This window comes from Oncorhynchus mykiss, chromosome 18 (genome assembly GCF_057628025.1).
Source record: "Oncorhynchus mykiss isolate SJ-2025 chromosome 18, ASM5762802v1, whole genome shotgun sequence".
NCBI classification, from domain to species: Eukaryota; Metazoa; Chordata; class Actinopteri; order Salmoniformes; family Salmonidae; genus Oncorhynchus; species Oncorhynchus mykiss.
In genome coordinates this window covers 28,556,802-28,576,707 of record NC_143039.1, presented here as the reverse complement: position 1 = coordinate 28,576,707, position 19,906 = coordinate 28,556,802, and the positions used below count along the sequence as shown (strand labels likewise).

Below are 19,906 nucleotides of genomic sequence, written 5' to 3'. Positions count from 1 at the left end.
AGTGAGTAATGTCTTCAATAATTAATTTATAGGGAACAAGGCCTACATGCATCCAGACTCTCCGAACACCGGCGCGCACTGGATGCGTCAAGAAATTTCTTTTGGAAAACTGAAGTTGGCAAATAATAAAGGGGCATTGGAAAGTGCAGGGCAGGTAAGTTTTTAATGTGGTCCTAATTTCGTACAGTCCCAAATACACACACACATATATATATATATATATATATAAGGTGAAAGAGGTCTTGAAAATATGCTATATTCAAGTCTGGAGACGTTGCATTGAGAGATTTTATTTACAAAATGATGTTTTATGCATTTATCAACCATATTGTATGAAACAATTCAGAATTTATTCTCATACATTTTTTTGTATTTAGTGAAAAAAAATTATCTTCAAGTTGTTCTTTGTCTCTAGAGATGATCACAGATGCCCCAATTAACAACTGTTTTTCATGTCCTCTGTTCAGATGGTTGTCGTTCAGTCCCTCCATAGGTACCAACCCTGTCTTAATGTGGTCGAGGTGCACGAGGATGGGGCCGAGAACGCCAGTCAACCCAGACAATCATTTACGTTCCCCGAGACGCAATTCGTTGCAGTCACAGCATACCAGAACACAGACGTAAGGAAATTCGTTCCTTCAAATATTGATTTATTTTCTTAATTGGGGCTAGGCAACATTTTACATAAAAAAAAAAAAGTGAAAGTAAAAGTGGTTCACAAATTTACAGTAGGCTAGGCCTTTTTAATGTTATTTTCCTCTTTCAGATAACACAGCTGAAAATAGACCACAATCCTTTCGCAAAAGGTTTTCGGGACAATTATGACAAGTAAGTAAAAATAGATTGGCCTAGCCCATGTTATTTTTTAATAGCCTTACATATTTAAACATTATTCTATTGGAATTATTCGGATCTCTAACTCAAATATGAACACATTTAATGGGGTTTGTTTCGAGATAACCCTGCTTTACGCACGACTTTTCCCCATTTTATTGGTGACGATACTGTCACTCCTAAGATAACCATAGTTTTTTAAAAATTATTTATTCAACACCAGCTTTAAGGTAAGGACTACATTCTGATGTAAACGATCATGAAAAAGCATTACGGATTTGGATACACGCATGTTTTTGTTCCATTGGAAATGTTATGAGGTTACTTGTCAGAATTCCCGTGGACAGACAAGTTCGATTTTTTTTGCCAATATTCTCTTCAAATAGGTAGTTTTTTTTTTACATCGAATGTAAGAAACTATTGGAGATTAATTAGGTTTAATGGTGTAAGACCTCTGGAGTTCTTTTTAAATGTGATTTATAATTGCATGCCATTGTTACTTCATACTTGTGGAAACGTTTTATTTGAGGTCTTTCTCATTTGTATTATTTTTCAATTTCCTAATTGATTGTTTTGGATATGTCTAGAATCTACACAGGCTACGATAGTGACCGGTTGACGCCATCACCGAGTGACTCGACCTACGCTCAGTTTGTGCCCGGTGCCAGATATGCTCTTGCTAATTCTTTCCTTCAGCACCAATTCGTCAGCACTTATGCCAAGTCCTGTTTCCGCCCTAGCGCAGGAGCTACGTCTGGACTAGACTATAACCTTCCCTTAACTAACAGCATGCTGTCACCGCAAACCAGCGAGGAGGACACGATGGCGGCATCCCCGAGATGGTTTGTGACACCGACAAACAACAGACTGGACTATGCCTCCCGCACAAATGACGCGACTGGAAACACGGCCACTTTGCTGTCATATGCAGCAGCTGGAAAGGCCCTACAGTTGTCCGCAACTGACAGTTCGGGTAGAGCCCTTGCTTATTACGCAGAACCGACGGATTTTGCGCGTACCTCACCCCAGTATTGCGGTGCGTCTAGCCCGGCTCTGTCCTGCTGGACTAATGGACACGCTATTGGTACTGCGAACTTTGACGAGGTCCTCTCACTTTCAAAGGAGAGTTTACCAACGGGTGTCTCTGAAGACGCAAAACCACAAGATATCTCAGAGTCTAGTTGGATAGAGACATAAACTGAATTGAAGAGATATCCCGTCCTAGGTTATTGGCATCAACGAGAACTGTCTAAATACCCACCTGGACATCGTTCATTCGTTTTTTTCATTAGACTGCATTTTTGGATTAGCCTACAGTGGGCTGTGGATACGACTGAAGTATTAAAATGTTAGCGACAAAATAGTCTATTTAAGCTATAATAATGTATATATTTAACATTAGCTGTAGTCCTACTCTAGATGTTTTCATTGAATCCTGTTTTCTAATTTGACTGATTTGATTGATTTTTGATTTGTTGAATACATTTTTGGAAAGTGTTCATGTCTTAGCCTGCATTGAGTTTCATTGGCATTATGTTTTATTGTGCTGGCTTTAGTAGGCTATATAGGATCCACAATGTATTTTACTTGTGCAAAAAAAAAAAAAAACAAGGTTCTGAGCTATAACAACTGTACTTAAAGTAAGTAGTCCAATGCTTCAAAACACAAAGGACATATTCATAAATCAATACCCAACGCAAGAAGGTCAAGAGGGAATTTGTTGTAGTCTTTGATAGGATGTACACTAAGTCATTATCTAAAAATATAAATTCGATTAAAAGCAGATGGATAAATTGCAATTCCTTTTCTCTTATACCTGGTATGAAGGTTTATTACTGCGGTTGCTGCTTTGCTTGCAGATGCGTAAACAATGGAGCAAACTCCAGATGAAAGATATTCATGAGGACCACAATGGATATAAATAATAACTTGTTTTATAATCCTTGATAATGTTTAATGTGTGTATTGTTGTACTCACATAGCTGATTCAACATATGTATTTTACATTTGTCAAATAACTCATTTATTCGGCGACTCTTGAAGTCTTCTTTAAAAATAAAATATTTTAGTGTTAAAGTAACTGTCCAGTGTTTCCAGATTTCTATGAAATATGACCTATAATTGACAATATGAGTGAAATACTTTTTATTTCAAAAGATAATAATTAAATATGTTGAAAATAAGCTTTTCGGTGTTTGAATGGTGTGGGCATACCCCAATAACACAATGGTGGGGGCATATTAGTGGGGGTGTATACAGGTCATTAAATTTTTTTATGACAAGTCAACCGCTGATTGGCCAACTCCACCAATGAGCCAACCTGACTTTACATTATATGCGGAAATTGTAAGCATTTTTAAAATGTTTTTTTTTTCTCAAATGTATGCTTTGGCGTCAAATGCGAGTATAGGACGAGTCAACAACATTATTTGAGTATGAGCTAACAAAAACCTTTAAAAGTGACATTTTCACTGGACTTTAGTTACTTTAACCGTCATTGAGGTATTTAATAAAAATTAATATCGGTTAGCCCAGAACAAAAATCTTGCGCAATTTGTTCAGTTGTGTTTACATATTTAAATATAACGTACATTATATGCATAGAGCTTCCTATTGGTTGTTTATGATCATTTCCAAGTGGGAAACTCGGCCAAACTGGAAGTTTACGAGTTGTTTTTCCAGTAGTCTTTCTATGAGAGATTAACAGAAAGTAGTCGTGGCCCAATCCCAAACCAGGGACTGTTTACATAGCAGGTAACGTGGCAGGTTAGAATTAACATAACAGGCTAGGAGAATGAGGTTAAGGTTAGGAAAAGAGAGGTTGACAACTGTAGCATTGTAGTTAAGCCTAAACAACTGTTTTCCCCAGACACTGTCCATTAGATGGAGCTGTAGTAGACCTACTCAATCTAGTCACAACGGTAGAAACTAAACAGACCATCAATCCTGACAGACCATCAGTGACAACACGTCAGGCATTTTTTTACTTGAGAAATACTGCACCAAACACACAACTGACCGACTAAAACCTGCAAAAACGTCCAAATTAATTACAGATTTAAAAAAATATGTATTCTCACTATTTTGAAAAAGTATTGAGTTTATTCCTATGGTGACCCATGGGGGACAAACATCATGAACGGCCACATCGAACCACACCCCCAAGAATGATTTTTTTATTTTTAAATGAATGAGCAACAGAAACACTGAGCATTCAATTGCTTTTTAGCCTAATCAAAAAGGGGTGAGTATCCAAAAATGTAATGGTTTGCTGTCAAACCAGCCTCCAAAAAAAGCTAAAGGGGATCTATAAAGATTTGCTATTGCCCATTGCTACTAGAGCAGCCCTTCCCCAAGACCAGCCTTCTGACTGACTTCCTGAAGCAAAGCCGCTGGAGAGGCCCATTGGAAACATCGGTCTACCATTCACTGCTCAACCTGTTGTGAAGATGTCAGGTGTGAATCAAAACTTGACTGGTTTAGGCTACACTTATACTGTTTAATTGCCTATACAAATAACAAACTTTTTTTTGGTAATCATCTTCAATTGCATATCCTAACTTTGGATTTCTTACCAGGTCATGGCTTAAGTTGTTCAGACATCTTCATATACACATTGTGGCTTAGTTGGAAGAGCATGACGCATGCAACGGCAGAGTTGTGGGTTCGATTCCCATGGGGGACCAGTACGAAAATGTATGTACTCACTACTGTAAATCGCTCTGGATTAGAGCTTCTGCTAAATTATGTAAATGTATAAATACTTATCATATACTCATTTCGGTTCCTCTGGGGCTGGACCAAGAGCAGTTTATAGTGCTGGAAGGAGACAATATATGGACTTGATCCTGCCCTTCAAAGGGCCTTTTCATACACTTTTTGTTGACATTCTAGAATGTATCCATGTCAAAAATGTATTCGTTTCCCCTTTACTGTCTGTTATCTAGAATTTAAATGAATGAGTGCGCACACGCATTTGAATCAGGAAATCTCGATTGTTGCATAGAACAACAGTGCAGTGCAATTTCATCGTGGTTATGCGTGTGCCTCTTGGCACAGCAGTCCCCCCCCCCCCCCCCACCCACCCAGGGTATCAGGCATAAGCATCAGACCTCATAAACTTAGATTAGATCTGAAGGTTCCAGCTCGTACACACTTTCAACCCTCTCACTTTGAAGCACTGGAATGGCTCAAGGTGGAAACAGGAGTCACTCAGATTAAAATGGGGTTTACCAACAAAATTGTCCATAACTCTGCCTCCAAATATCTAGGGTTGGACCAATATGCGCTTTAAGCACTTTGACCTGCAAATACAGGCCCAGCCTTCCTCGACATTTTAAGACCTTTGCACTATCCTGCTGACTTTTTGTAAAGGTTCTGTAAATATCCGTTGCTTTTTTTTCTCTGATGTTTCACACATTTCAATATGTGATCTTGTCATATTAACTATGCCTGCTGCAAAATGGAATTGCTTCTTGGGGACATTAAAGTAGTCTGGGTAATTCTTTCAGCTGTATAAATGACACATTAGTACTTCACCAGAAGGAGCTCTTACGAACTTGGTTCCCTGCAGACTTAAGCTCTCCAAGGGGAAAATACGAATGTGTGTAGTCTGCTGCGGTTCTGTGGAACAGTTTACCAAGCTACCTGAAAACTCATCAGAGAATAGCTTCAAGGTGTCCCAAACAAACCAGAAAATATTTTTAGAAATACCATGGCGGTTCGATTAGGGGTATTCTCCCACGAGGTGACTCTTAAACGGCCACCTCTGTACTGTAGATGTTGTTGTTGTAAATGGATTGCTGTAAATTGCATTTGTTGTTTTTAATTGCATTGAGTGCGTGTGAAGTGTTGGTCTTTCCCACCTGTCACCTTGCTGAAAAATGAGGACCACAATGGAAATAAGCCATCGGGTTTTATAGTGTTTTTTTTATCCTCGATTATTTTTTATGTATGTGATGTTGTCGCCATCTGGAGCAGCCTACTGCGTTTAACTACCCAATACATTCTATCAATCAGTCGATTAACAACTTTATCTTGAGTTGTACCATAGAATTGACCTGAAACGGCTATTCATTGGTTTTAATGGGCATTCATTTCAATCTAATATCTCGATGTGATTGAAGATAAAAAAAAAAATCTGTTGATATTTGTTTTATATTTGTAATATATTCCTGCTTGATTAATGTTGATCATTGAATTTTGAGAGAAATGAGCTGACTATTGAAAATTACGCCAATTTATTAATCAAATATTTCAGTTTGATTTGACAGATCCCATTGAACACCAGGTGGCACCAATGTAACGTTTTTTCCAAAGGATTTCAGTCAACGACTTCATAAATGGGTGAATGAATCAATGTGCTGTATATCCCATCTCACTGCGCACACATGTGGGCCATGATATAAATGGTTCATGGTTATCTGCATGTATTTTACGGTCCCAATTTTCTCTCGTGGATTGCAATAGAGCAAATTAATTGCTTTATAGGCTAATTTCATGGGTCAGGCAGCAATCATGGGATCCTTTGTTAAGCACATCGGGAACAGAACCGAAATAGGCAACATTAAAATATAGTAGCCTACGTGTTTTTTGTTGTGTCCTTGGTAGCCTGCCTAATACCTAATTACATATTGTCCCAAATGAACATAAATATATGTCAAGATAGCTACTAGAGCCCAATTCTGTTTTATTCTGAGCTTCTCCGGTGTCGTGCGTTCATATCCTGTTCTATTGAGTGCAACCCGTCCTAAACCAATATTCTTTGTATCATTTTTAAGAATGTGTGCAAACTTGGAGCAACGCGCGCCACGGTAGACGCAATCTATATCGTGCTGCGCTTCATTGCCTCACGTGTGCTCCACCTCGTCATGTAGCGCAAATTGCACTCTCCAAGCTTGAGCGAGTGAATGGGAAATCGCTACCCCATGCCTAAATGATGTAGGACTGGAAGAGGAGGATGCTTATCTTAATTTGAGAAAATAAACCCAGTTTACATAAGGGTTCACCCTGATTTAGCCCGGCAACACTAGACATAAGAAGACAAAAGGAGCATATCAAGTCTACAGAGAAAGCGAGGCAAGGAAAATATGGACATAACGGACCAAGGAGCACAAATGGAGCCGCTACTACCCTTGGTAAGGATGTCCCATAGGCAACCTACAATAGGCAACCATTGTGTTTTCACTGAAAAATGGATTTCATATCGTTGATTGAGAATGTCGATGTGGGGATTGAACACACCACCATAGACCAGCCTGTGTGTGCAATACATTTGAAATAAATCATAGTCTTTGTATGTTATTACATTCTAAAAATGACAAAACTGTAGTAGGCCTAATACAGGTAAGTAGGTTATTACCTAGTTTTATAGACCGGTTTGCCAAGACAACGGTTTTATCCCAAATATCGAGACATCGTAATGTTTGTGACGATTTTTTTAGTCTGGACCATCCTGGATCTTTTTGTTTGTTTGTTGTGCTGGACCAATAGACCTACATTAATATTGTCATCAAATTGGGCTAATAAAATGTTCAGAATTTTTGTTGCTTAGTCTGCTACAACATCAAGTACCTATAGAATACGGTAATTAACCTGATTTAGAAAGATACGGCCGTCTTTATTTACCTATTACAAATGCCTCATTTTCTTTACATCCACTAATTTATCCTCTAATGCCACAGCTGACACATTTTGTTTCTTTGATAAAGGATGATGTAGGCCCATGTCTTTGTTGAGTCTGCAGTTGATGTGTCTGTGGTTCCAGTTCAATTGGTCCCTTGTTGGATAACCTTATGGTGGAGCTGATTTGGGAATGTCTGTCATCTCGTGAACGTTCATCAGGACCTCGAGGCAGACGCAACCTAAAATCACCGCTGATCACCAAAGTCTTCATAGGTAGAAGAACTATGGTGAAGTCCTATTCAGTCTGCCTGTCAATCACTGGTTATGATGCAAATAAAATAAGCCATTTAAGAGTTTTTGGACAGAGCCAGCTCCTATAATTAAGGACAGCTGTAAGTTCACGGCCCCTTGCCTTTATGGTAGTTTACTACTAGGCAGTGGACATCGGGCTCATCTGATATCTGATTGGACCCATTAGGATCTATAGGTGTATTACTAAGGTAAGCCACGGACAGACGCCACTCGTCAATAAGAACCAGAGGTTTTCTCTCTCTCACCCTGTAGGACACACTCTTTCTATGGTCAATCCTCGGCCATAGACCAGATTGATGAACCGTAACCTATACATGCTTCTGCATGTTGGACAGAGACCATGTGTTATTAAACGGGTGACGACACTCAGTGGTGTCCAAAGACTGTGCCTGTTCCAGCGGTCAGGTCCTGTTTAGCATTCCGGTGATTCGCGTGTTGAGGAAGGGCCGCCTCAAAGCCAGGGAGAGGAGAAATAGGACTTTTGTTCAAACGCCGTTGAAAACATTGTTTCACTTTTTATGAATAGGTCATTATAAAAAGAAAAACAACATTGATAAATACAATTAAAAAACATTGATTAATTACATTGATAAAGCAGGCGTCTGTGTGAGCCTACTTAACCAGTGCTGTAGATTGACCGCAGGTTGACTATGACATGGGACGCTTTTGTTCACTGACTTAATGCAGAGTGCAGTGCCCTGTCATCATAACTCTTGGCTGCCTAGCTGTAGCGTGTTTCCTGAATCCCAATGCGTTGCCATAGTTGCTAAGAGTCGTTGTGTGGATACGTGAGGTGATAGTAGGAGTGAGTGTTCTGTGGAAATCCTCACTGTATGACAAACAAAAAATGTCATGTAAACTTGTATTAGAAACCTGGGGACCGGCAGTGATTGCATAGCACTCAATGACTTCCAGTGTGAAGATGCGTAACTAAGCAAGACTGGATTATGCATGGAAACAATCTCCTGTGGATTGATGTTGTACTTTGACCTTGTTATTTACAGGAACCAGGCCCCCAGAGCCCTCAGATACCTCAAGGAGACAAGAATGTGGTGAGTACTTCTGCTTTCATACCAAGCCAAGCATGCAGGATACATCCTACTACTTTTGTTCAGTGATACATGAGTCCTTTTGAGTTCCACTACAGACAAGCCACTTCATGCAGCAAATGTGCAGGTATCCATTTAAAACCGTCTTGGTTATGAACGTCACGGAACATCCATCTGGCAAGCTTCCAAAGACCTGAGTCAGAGTTGAGATAAGAGCTCCCCAACCAAGACCTTCACAGAAATCGGTCATTGACATCAACGGGAAACCTGAGTCAAGCGCACTGATTCCACATCAGAAATATATATGCTGGCATATATTGGGCAGAGGCAAGGGTGTTGGGAGTTAGAGCTGGAGACAGGAGATGGAGAGTGTGTGATGTAGTAAAGATGGGACGGAATGTTGAGCCCTAATCCTAGACCCAGTGAGCCTGGCTGGTCTTCTGGCTGGAGTGGATCCAGTGTGGACAGACGGGGGAGGTCTGTAGAGCAGGGTCGGTATAGCAGACAGAGGTAGCCCTGTTCTCTTGGACAAAATGTTCCTGGAAATAGTGGGGCATCTCTGTCTGACTGGGTGATCCGACTGTGCAGAGCCAGCCCCACTGTAGCGAGATAAGTGCCTAGACCGGCTGTGCGCCCTTGGATGTTTAATTATAGCGGATAGAGGGAGCTAGATGAAGAGAGAGGGGGGGAGGAAGAGAGAGAGGGGGGGAGAGAAGATACAGCTAAGAGAGATGCTAGTGCTTTTTCGTCACGTTTCTGATAGTTTCCCCAACAATCCTATTTATCATCCGTGCCTAAATTGTTATTGATCCAGTACTACTGCCACTGGTAATGTATGTCATTAGGTAGTGTAGCAGAAGAAACGCTTGAAGCGCTGGATCCATTTCCATTACAGCATGTTTCTGCCACAGTGTTCCGCTGACCATGCAGCACAGACAGAGTACAGTAGTGTCATAGGCAGGAGACACACACACACACACACACACACACACACACACACGCAGGATGACTGCAGAGTAGAAACGCCTCATACCATGTCCCTGTGGAGGTGGGTTGGATCAGATGTGGCAGGTGCAGCGGTGAGAAGTCCTAGGGCTTTTCAGTTCGAACCCCACAGAAGAAGGGTCTGTGTGTGTGTGTGTTTTGCTTACCGTGACTTAGCTACAAGCCTCTCTTAGATAAGAGGGCCACAACACCACACAGCCCAGCATCGGTGATGTCAGCAGCTCGCTAATCTCACAGGGGATTGGTGGATGGATGCTTGTCAGAAAACATCGGAGCCCGTCTGGATCAGAGCTGGGCAGTCTGAGCGCTTGTTTGTGTTGCGAAGTTGCTGTCAGGATGAGGCTGGCTGGCATGGGGAAGAGGAACCGGTGAGAAGAGCCTGGCTCGACCTTACCGCCAATACCTTTAGCCGACAAACACCGGTTCTGTCCGGGGCTTGGATTCTGAGCTTCCATCTTGCGGTCTCTCGACCACTGTAAAACCAAGAAGAAATCTTGGGCATCCTTGCCCACACTGATGCGCCATGTTATCGGGGAGCTTGGACCCCAACTCCAATGGATTTAACTGCCAGGTACGCCTCTGGGTTTAGCCTGTGCCACCTGAGGGAGGTTGGCACATAGGGGGTGGCACAAAGAATGGGATGGAAATGCTGATGATGTTGAGGTAGCCTAAACTGTTAGTTGTTGCGTCACAACATTGTTTGTGTTCATGTAAGAATATATCCTGATTGGCGTTTTAGCTCATATTTGGGGTTATGAAAGTATACCACTGCAGACTTATCATGCACACATTCACGTCATGATTCCTCGACAGTGACATTGGACAGAATCAATATACAACATTATTGATGGATCGCAAACGGGCCATTTTACTGAACGCTTTGGCAGATTAACATTGAAGTCACAACAGGGCAGAGTGAATGGCCTTCAGTTCAGTATTCTAGTGTTGGTTAATGCGATGCCTGATCACTGCTGTTGTTCTGCAGTAGAGGCTAGCTGTGCTGCAGATCTCCTGGCACAGGAAAAGGTCCCGAGGAGCTACTGACAGATGGGTCTTGAGCACTCTCATTTTGCGAGTGGTGGGAGATCGAGCTAGAGATTATACCCACTGTCATTAACCCGATTGATCTTTGAGAGAAGCAAATGACCTAAACTGACCTAAACTGTTTGTGTTTGTCTTTGTCCGTTTATGGCTACTTCAGAAGCATTGCTGTTTGTTGATGTCTTTTAGGTTTTGGATTAAACTGTCTTGATGTCACTAAGTGAATAGGAAAGCCTGTGATAGAGAGGTATGGCTTCGAGAAGCTCTGCTGTGATGCTGATGCTGAGCACACTGCCATTGCCACGGTAACCACGGCCATCTGTAGGGATCAGACCTGTGACGACGTCTGCCCTTATCCAATCAGATGGCTCTGGTGTAAGGGGTTCCGCCCATGCTAATCCACTAGCGGTAGCTATATAGAATCCCCTCGGCTTGAAACACATGTACAGTACTCTCATCCACATTAGACTGATCTACAGTCAGTAATCCTCTATCCAGTAGATGAGGCTTTGTGAAAAGTCACATGCTATATATGCTTCAGATTCACATAGGTGTTGTTGGTCAAAATAATAAGTAGAGATGTTCTTTAATGTATACCTCATGGCCTAGATATCCTATGAAGGTAAATGTTGATCATCTCTGCAGGTTCCGTGCGTCACAGAACTCCCTGAGAGACACATGAGGAATGTGGAAATTGGGTCACAAGGCTGGTGTGTGTGTCCTGGAAAGCTGTATTCTAACCCACCCGGCTTCTTGGAAACGGCTCGTGTGAAAGCTCCGGGGTGAAGTTTCCCCTAGGTACAGATTTAGGATCAGCGTCCCCTCCCCCAATCCTAACCTTAACCATTAGTGGGGGGAAAAAGCATAGCTGACCTCAGGTCAGCATCGAGGGGCAACTTCACCCTACACCCGTGTGAACAGATAGGTCTGTGATTTTTACTGGCAAGGATATGGGTACATAACCCAGGCACACCTTTTGGTCAACATTAGGAGACATCCTCTGTGTTTATTGTTTCTTAATGAGTTCCATAATACTTCCTCCCCCTGAAAGATAACATCAGCAGACCACCTCCTCTAGTGCAGCAGCCAATCATATTGTTCTCTCTGCCGGAGGTCGACCTGAAGTCCCAGGATGTCATTATGATTTGTAGGTGGTTTACATTTTAAACAAAGACTTTGTTCACAACCGGGATGTGCAACCCTGGCCCTGGGGTTGCAGACTGTGTGCTAGCAGGCTTTTGTTCCAGCCCTGCATTTAACACTTCTGATTCAACTGGTTACATTTAGTGCATTATCAAACCAGTTCCTCTTCGAACTCAAAACAAAACAAAAAAAAATGTATTTCCTGTGCTGAAAATCATCATCTCCTTGAATACGGTAATTAGAATATAAATGCTCAAGGGAAAAGGAGATCTCAGGCAAGGTCCTAGAGTGGTTCTCGAAGGAAGGAATGACGCACAGCAGTGTGTGTGAGAGTTAAAGACGAGAAAGGAAGTCGTTTTTAAGGGAACTGAAAGTGTTGGGTGCAGTTTATTTCAGAACACATCAGTCGCTTAGTTGAGAGACCTCTACACGCCATGCTCTTTGTTGAAAGCCACCCGACCATCTGTCTGTTTGATGAGAGCATGTCGTTATCACAAAATTGGACATTAAGAGGTTGCTACGGTTCGTACTGACCTAACATGTGAGGGGAACGCAGGTGCTATCGTTACACACACCGTGTGTGTGTGTGTGTGTGTGTGTGTGTGTGCTCACTCAGGTTCTATACTGACTAAAAATATAAACGCAAAATGCAACAATTTCAATATTTTTACTGAGTTATAGTTCATATAAGGAAATATATTCATAAGGCACTAATCTATAGGTTTCACGTGACTGGGCAGGGGTGCAGCCATGAGTGGCCAATCAGGATTATTTCTCCCCCCTCTCCACCCCTCCTCAGACGATCCCGCAGGTGAAGAAGCCGAATGTGGAGGTCCTGGTCTGCGGTTGTGAGGCCGGTTGGACGTACTGCTAAATTCTCTAAAACGACATTAGAGTCAGCTTATGGTAGAGAAATTAAAATTCAATTCTCTGGCAAAAGCTCCGGTGGACATTCCTGCAGTCAGCATGCCAGTTGCACGCTCCCTCCAAACTTGAGACATTTGTGCTGTTGTGTGACAAAACTGTACATTTTAGAGTGGCCTTTTATTGTCCCCAGCACAAGATGCACCTGTGTAATGATCATGCTGTTTAATCAGCTTCTTGATATGCCACACCTGTCAGGTGGATGTATTATCTTGGCAAAGGAGAAATCTTCAGCTTATGAAACGTAGGACCCGTGTATATTGCCTCATTTGTCATCACCTCCAAGCCTCCAGTGCTCCTTCGTGGCTCGTCCTTGTTACCAGTATCAGTTAGTACAGCTTAGAGGTTTGATTAGATGGTATATACTGTAGCTACGAAGTGACTTTTTCATAGCAGATTAGAATTTATGCAGCAGGTTAAGAGAATTACCCTAACCTTAACCCTTATCCTAACCCTAAACTTAACCCTTACTCTAACCATTAGCCTAACCCTTATTCTAAACCTAACCATAACCTAAGCAAGCAGTTGCTTATCAACAGATAGTTTGTTGGTAGTATGATGCTCTACAGATAGAAAATCTGGACTATCCAAATCTGGACTGAATTAGGTTAGGAAAATGGTTAAGGTTAGCTAAAATGCTCTCCTAACCTGCTACAAAAAGTAACTTTCGTTGGTAGCTGTACTCCATCTAGTCACATCCCTTATCTAAGTCAATTAGCTTCCTGGTGGTCTGACCTCTCTCAGGTCTCAGGAAACACTGACTGACTCCTAAGGTCACAGTCACACCCACTCCATAATAGTCCATTGATGTCAGAACTCATCAGAATGAGTGGTGGCTGGTGGGGATACAGACTACTAGGTTACTCTGGGTCAGTTGTCGTGTCCCAGGGTTGGGGGCTGATTTGGGTCAGTGGTGTATTGTATTGATAGGCTAGCTGGCTGGGGGAATGAAAGCGCCACCTGTGAAACTGTAATTCTATTCCGGGCCACCTGCTGTTTGTAATCCGTAGAGGGATTTTGGTTTCGGAGGCTTTCGGCCTGATTCTTGTTTTTTTGTTGCTTCGTCACTGTCACGGAAAAAAAAGCGTCAAAAAGTACGATTTGACAGACAAACATTGTGTTCATATTCACTTTTGTACCTTTTCACTTCATAAAGAACGTGTGTCCTTGATGTTTTTGGATTCAACGCAGGAAACCTGTTTACAGGGTTGTTTAGATGAGATGTTTTATTGTCACATAGGCCCTGCAATAGACTAGCGCCCTGTCCAGCGGGAGTACTTGTGCATCAATCTGCCTCACGCTACAGAAACAGGAGATAGCCTCCTGCGCTATGGGCCATTCTGGCTCGGACAAAGCTTACTTACTAAATAGACAACCGATACCCCTCCCATCCCACCTCTACCGCCAAATCTGTATCAGCAAATATAAGCGTATCGGATTAAGTCCAGATTAAAGGGGGACTGTTGTAAAGTTCAATTAAATAGTTTGATGAAGCTCTTCCTTGTCCCTGTTCTGGGCTCTATTTTCAAGGCTGTGTTCCAAATGGCCCTGTACTGCACAGATGGTACATACAGTTAGTCAGCTTGACAGGAAGGAGCAGGGTGCATCAGTGAGCAACACGTGTTTATTTTTTAACATTTATTTTACCTTTATTTAACTAGGCAAGTCAGTTAAGAACTAATTCTTATTTTCAATGACGGCCTAGGAACAGTTAACTGCCTTGTTCAGGGGCAGAATGACAGGTTTGTACCTTGTCAGCTCGGGGATTCGAACTTGCAACCTTTTGGTTACTAGCCCAACGCTCTAACCACTAGGCTACCCTGCCGCGAGATGGGGGAGGCTGCTGTAGCCCTGAACTGAATACCAAACAACTGTGCGTCTTTCTCCTCTATCTCTGTCTGTCTCCGAGAGACGCTTTAGGATAAGAATAAGACTGCGCTTTCAGTAAATAGTCAAATGACACATAATAAATCATGGATAATTGCTGATGGGAAATGCAGAAAATTCAGCTACATGCCATTTCTAATACATCTATGTGGAGTTCATAGAGTACAGGAGAGTGAGCCTTGGTGTCTAGTAAACAGAGAGGAGGGAGAGAAGCCAATGGCAGGCATCTTTCCAAGGTCAACCCTGAACTCGCCAAACGTGGAAATCAGATAGATGTCAACCTCTTCATCCTCCTTTGGTTTTCAGTCCAGGGCTACAGCAGCTTCCCCTTCCCCCTACATGATGTCAACTTCCTCATCCTCCTTTGGTTTTCAATCCAGAGCTACAGCAGCTTCCCCTTCCCCCTACATGATGTCAACCTCTTCATCCTCCTTTGGTTTTCAGTCCAGGGCTACAGCAGCTTCCCCTTCCCCCTACATGATGTCAACTTCCTCATCCTCCTTTGGTTTTCAATCCAGAGCTACAGCAGCTTCCCCTTCCCCCTACATGATGTCAACCTCTTCATCCTCCTTTGGTTTTCAATCCAGAGCTATAGCAGCTTCCCCTTCCCCCTACATGATGTCAACTTCCTCATCCTCCTTTGGTTTTCAATCCAGAGCTACAGCAGCTTCCCCTTCCCCCTACATGATGTCAACTTCCTCGTCCTCCTTTGGTTTTCAGTCCAGAGCTACAGCAGCTTCCCCTTCCCCCTACATGATGTCAACTTCCTCGTCCTCCTTTGGTTTTCAGTCCAGAGCTACAGCAGCTTCCCCCTACATGTGTTGCTCTGCTCATTCCTATCAAGCTGACCAACTGCCTGCAGAACTAGGCCTGGATATGTGTTTGTTAGCATGCTAATTTCTCTGTGCATTTATATGTGTGTGTGTGTGTGTGTGTGTGTGTGTGTGTGTGTGTGTGTGCGCGCGCACATCCGGGCATGGAGAGCAACTCCCACCCCACGCTGGCTGCTCTGATGTCGTCACCAGGCAGAGAGCATGATAGGAGCTGATTTAATCAGTGCTGTGTATATCTCATCCAGGGTTAGATCCTGGGATTTACACACCTATGGCAAAAGGTTAGCATTTGTGGGGAGATGAAATCTGTGGCGGGAAGCTCTCTCTGCCGCTCTTTCATCAGTGTTCTGCAGCCTGCAGGAGATCCCGTCCCCAACATCACGCTATTAAGAGATAGAGACAGAAACCTGCTGCAGGCCGGAGATGCGGTCTCATTTGTCAAACTGAACAGAAGACACGGAGCACCACTCTGTCCTCCTATAGTGGTCCCGGCACAGAGAAAGACAGTTGGCGTTCTAGAAGGATTTATTGACCTATTTTCTCAACGTGTTGATCTAACGAGACTTCAACATGAGGTCATGAGCAAAGTCTCTGTTAAGATTGTGTTGTGAGCCTCCCGGGTGGCGCAGCGCTAGCTGTACCACCAGAGATTCTGGGTTCGAGTCCAGGCTCTGTCGCAGCCAGCCGCGACCGGGAGACCCATGGGACGACGCACAATTGGCCCAGAGTCGTCCGGGTTAGGGAGGGTTTGGCCGGCAGGGATATCCTTCTATCCTTGTCTCATCCCGCACTAGCGACTCCTGTGGCGGGCTGGGCGCAGTGCACGCGACCAGTTCGCCAGGTGTATGGTGTTTCCGCCGACACATTGGTGCGGCTGGCTTTCCGGGTTGGATGGGCATTGTGTCAAGATGCTTGGTTAGGTTGTGTTTCGGAGGATGCATGGCTCTCGACCTTTGCCTCTCCCGAGTCCGTACGGGAGTTGCAGCGATGAGACAAGACTGTCAGCAGCTTCCCCTTCCCCCTACATGATGTCAACTTCCTCGTCCTCGTAACTATTGGATACCACGAAATTGGGGAGAAAAAAGGGGTAAAAAGAAAAAAAGATGTGTTGTGGGCTCAGAGTCCTTTCCATTCCAACTCCCTCAGACCAGCAAGATAATTGAAATTTGATTCATTAATAAAATTAGTATCACGAATGACACTTCTACTTATGAATTGAACCGAGATTCATCTCCTAAATTCACTGAATTGAAATTGAATTGGCACTCAACCCTGAAGAGGATGAAAAGTATTTGATCAGACCCAGACATTCTCATAGGTACATTTTCTAACGGGCTAAGAGCCAGGGAGCAGGAGGTGGGGGATTTCATTATGATGTCACTGAGAACGAGGGGATTTCCCAGGGGGCCATGGGTCCTCCTGGGGATAGCAGCAGCAGCAGGGTCTGCCCCCGGTCACCCTTCACATTTCTCATTGCGCTCCACTCTCTGCTATGACAGCCATGCTGCCTGAGAAATAGAATGGGTATATATCAAAGGGACTCTGATTATAACATGGCTGATTAGGACGTCTGTCTGTCTGTCTGTCTTTCATTCCTCTTTTAATACTTCTTCCCACAGCCTCTATACTAGAGATCTCAGTCAGACTGTTTCAGCTGTGTATGTGGAAACAGCTTTGCCTGTGTCCAACTTCTCAGATAATCAGTGAGCACACTGACACTGCCCACATGATGGGTCAGTGGACCATTCCTTGACGTAAATGAATTGACATCCAATATCACATTTACAAACAAACCAGCCCTGAACACGTTTGTATACTTTCTATTGATCATTCCTTCATCTGAGAAATCACCCTCCACATATGAGACGGTCTAATGTGATCTCTAAGCCCACACGGCCACAACCCACCCAACCCCCCCACCATCTGTCCAGAACGTTCCCATGATCCTCTAGGCTCAGTCACATGGGCGTGCATGTGTGGGTGCCTCCTCTCTTCAGCAACCTGGCCTGGGCTAGCCTAATCTTCTTCAGCATCCTGGCCTGGGCTAGCCTAATCTTCTTCAGCATCCTGGCCTGGGCTAGCCTAATCTTCTTCAGCATCCTGGCCTGGGCTAGCCTAATCTTCTTCAGAAACCTGGCCTGGGCTAGCCTAATCTTCTTCAGCATCCTGGCCTGGGCTAGCCTAATCCTCTTCAGAAACCTGGCCTGGGCTAGCCTAATCTTCTTCAGCATCCTGGCCTGGGCTAGCCTAATCTTCTTCAGCATCCTGGCCTGGGCTAGCCTAATCTTCTTCAGCATCCTGGCCTGGGCTAGCCTAATCTTCTTCAGCAACCTGGCCTGGGCTAGCCTAATCTTCTTCAGCAACCTGGCCTGGGCTAGCCTAATCTTCTTCAGAAACCTGGCCTGGGCTAGCCTAATCTTCTTCAGCAACCTGGCCTGGGCTAGCCTAATCTTCTTCAGAAACCTGGCCTGGGCTAGCCTAATCTTCTTCAGCAACCTGGCCTGGGCTAGCCTAATCTTCTTCAGAAACCTGGCCTGGGCTAGCCTAATCTTCTTCAGCATCTAGGACTGTAGGACCATCTTTGATTGGTCTGTAGCCACAGTCATCCAGTCACGGGATGCGTATGTAATGGAATATTATTCCCTGTATAGTGCACTGCTTTTGACCAGCATTCTAAATGGAATGCAGAATCATCATACACAATCATTTGTAATACTGTCCAGATTGATCTGAACTGCAAAGATGCTTCATATATCATTTCTGTAGTATAATTGAGTTATGTTAATAAGCTCTGGTTTCTTACCTGTGGGAACTGGGGGGTAGAGTCCAGGGCCAGAGTCATGGCCAGGGTTACTTCCAGCTGTGGGGTAGAGCCAGTCTAGGCACAGGGTTACTTCCAGCTGTGGGGTAGAGCCAGTCTAGGCACAGGGTTACTTCCAGCTGTGGGGTAGAGCCAGTCTAGGCACAGGGTTACTTCCAGCTGTGGGGAAGAGCTAGTCTAGGCACAAGGTTACTCCCAGCTGTGGGTTAAAGCCAGGGGACAGGGACAGGGTAAGGGTGGTTCCAGCTGTGGGTTAAAGCCAGGGGACAGGGCCAGGGTAAGGGTGGTTCCAGCTGTGGGTTAAAGCCAGGGGACAGGGACAGGGTAAGGGTGGTTCCAGCTGTGGGTTAAAGCCAGGGACAGGGCCAGGGTAAGAGTGGTTCCAGCTGTGGGTTAAAGCCAGGGGACAGGGACAGGGTAAGGGTGGTTCCAGCTGTGGGTTAAAGCCAGGGACAGGGCCAGGGTAAGGGTGGTTCCAGCTGTGGGTTAAAGCCAGGGGACAGGGCCAGGGTAAGGGTGGTTCCAGCTGTGGGTTAAAGCCAGGGGACAGGGTAAGGGTGGTTCCAGCTGTGGGGTAAAGCCAGGGACAGGGACAAGGCCGGGGTTGCTGTGGGTTAAATCCAGGGTCAGGGTCAGGGTCAAGGCCAGGGGGGCTTCAACCTTAACAACCTCTGCCTGGAGCTTAGCAGGCTGTAAACAGACAGAGCCGTGTAACAGCAGGACAACAACACATATAGCCAAACTAAACAATCATTTGGGACAGAGATCATTTTGGTCCAATTATAATGCACCTAAACTGCTTCACATTTGACTTCTGTGGTATAATTGTGTTATGTTAATAGACTCTGGTGTCTTACAGTTGAAGTCGGAAGTTTAGATACACCTTAGCCAAATACATTTAAACTCAGTTTTTCACAGTTCCTGACATTTAATCCTAGTAAAAATTCCCTGTCTCTGGTCAGTTAGGATCACCACTTTATTTTAAGAATGTGAAATGTTGGAATAATAGTAGAGAGAATGATTTATTTCAGCTTTTATTTCCTTCATCACATTCCCAGTGGGTCAGAAGTTTACATACACTCAATTAGTATTTGGTAGCGTTGCCTTTAAATTGTCAAACGTTTCAGGTAGCCTTCCACAAGCTTCCCACAATAAGTTGGGTGAATTTTGTCCCATCCTTCCTGACAGAGTTGGTGTAACTGAGTCAAGTTTGTAGGCCTCCTTGCTTGCACACACTTCTTCAGGTCTGCCCACAAATGATCTATAGGACTGAGGTCAGGGCTTTGTGATGGCCACTCAAATACCTTGATTTTGTTGTCCTTAAGCCATTTTGACACAACTTTGGAAGTATGCTTGGGGTCATTGTTCATTTGGAAGAGCCGTTTGCGACCAAGCTTTAACTGATGTCTTGAGATGTTGCTTCAATATATCCA

General features: G+C 43.8%; 2 protein-coding genes across 7 annotated transcripts in view; both read left to right on the top strand.

The window, feature by feature from the left end:
* Positions 1–36: 36 nt before the first annotated feature.
* On the top strand, positions 37–2,627 carry LOC110495806 (T-box brain protein 1-like). The gene is made up of 4 exons (XM_090208090.1): positions 37–154; positions 468–620; positions 767–828; positions 1,422–2,627. Exons 1-4 carry the CDS (start codon positions 47–49, stop codon positions 2,029–2,031), a joined length of 933 nt encoding a protein of 310 aa, XP_090064216.1. The 5' UTR covers positions 37–46; the 3' UTR covers positions 2,032–2,627.
* A 3,893-nt stretch (positions 2,628–6,520) lies between these two features.
* The window catches only part of LOC110495804 (sodium-driven chloride bicarbonate exchanger), a 46,770-nt gene continuing 33,384 nt past the window's right edge, over positions 6,521–19,906 (top strand). For 4 of the 6 annotated variants that reach the window (XM_021571242.3, XM_036952253.2, XM_090208083.1 and 1 more), the window contains exons 1-2: positions 6,521–6,971; positions 8,775–8,822. In XM_021571242.3, the coding sequence (XP_021426917.3) occupies positions 6,924–6,971; positions 8,775–8,822 (96 nt within the window). In that variant the 5' untranslated portion in view covers positions 6,521–6,923. Of the gene's footprint in view, positions 6,972–8,774; positions 8,823–9,920; positions 10,396–19,906 lie in introns of those variants that run through there. The other 2 variants (XM_036952254.2, XM_090208085.1) reach the window with 2 other exon arrangements.

What these genes read in the sequence shown, in the direction of transcription:
- LOC110495806 (XM_090208090.1), top strand. Translation starts at nt 47, where the DNA reads ATGCATCCAGACTCTCCGAACACCGGCGCGCACTGGATGCGTCAAGAA. An exon ending in CAGCATACCAGAACACAGAC is followed by an intron (nt 621 to 766) that starts GTAAGGAAATTC and finishes TTCCTCTTTCAG; the next exon opens with ATAACACAGCTGAAAATAGA. An exon ending in TTTCGGGACAATTATGACAA is followed by an intron (nt 829 to 1,421) that starts GTAAGTAAAAAT and finishes GGATATGTCTAG; the next exon opens with AATCTACACAGGCTACGATA.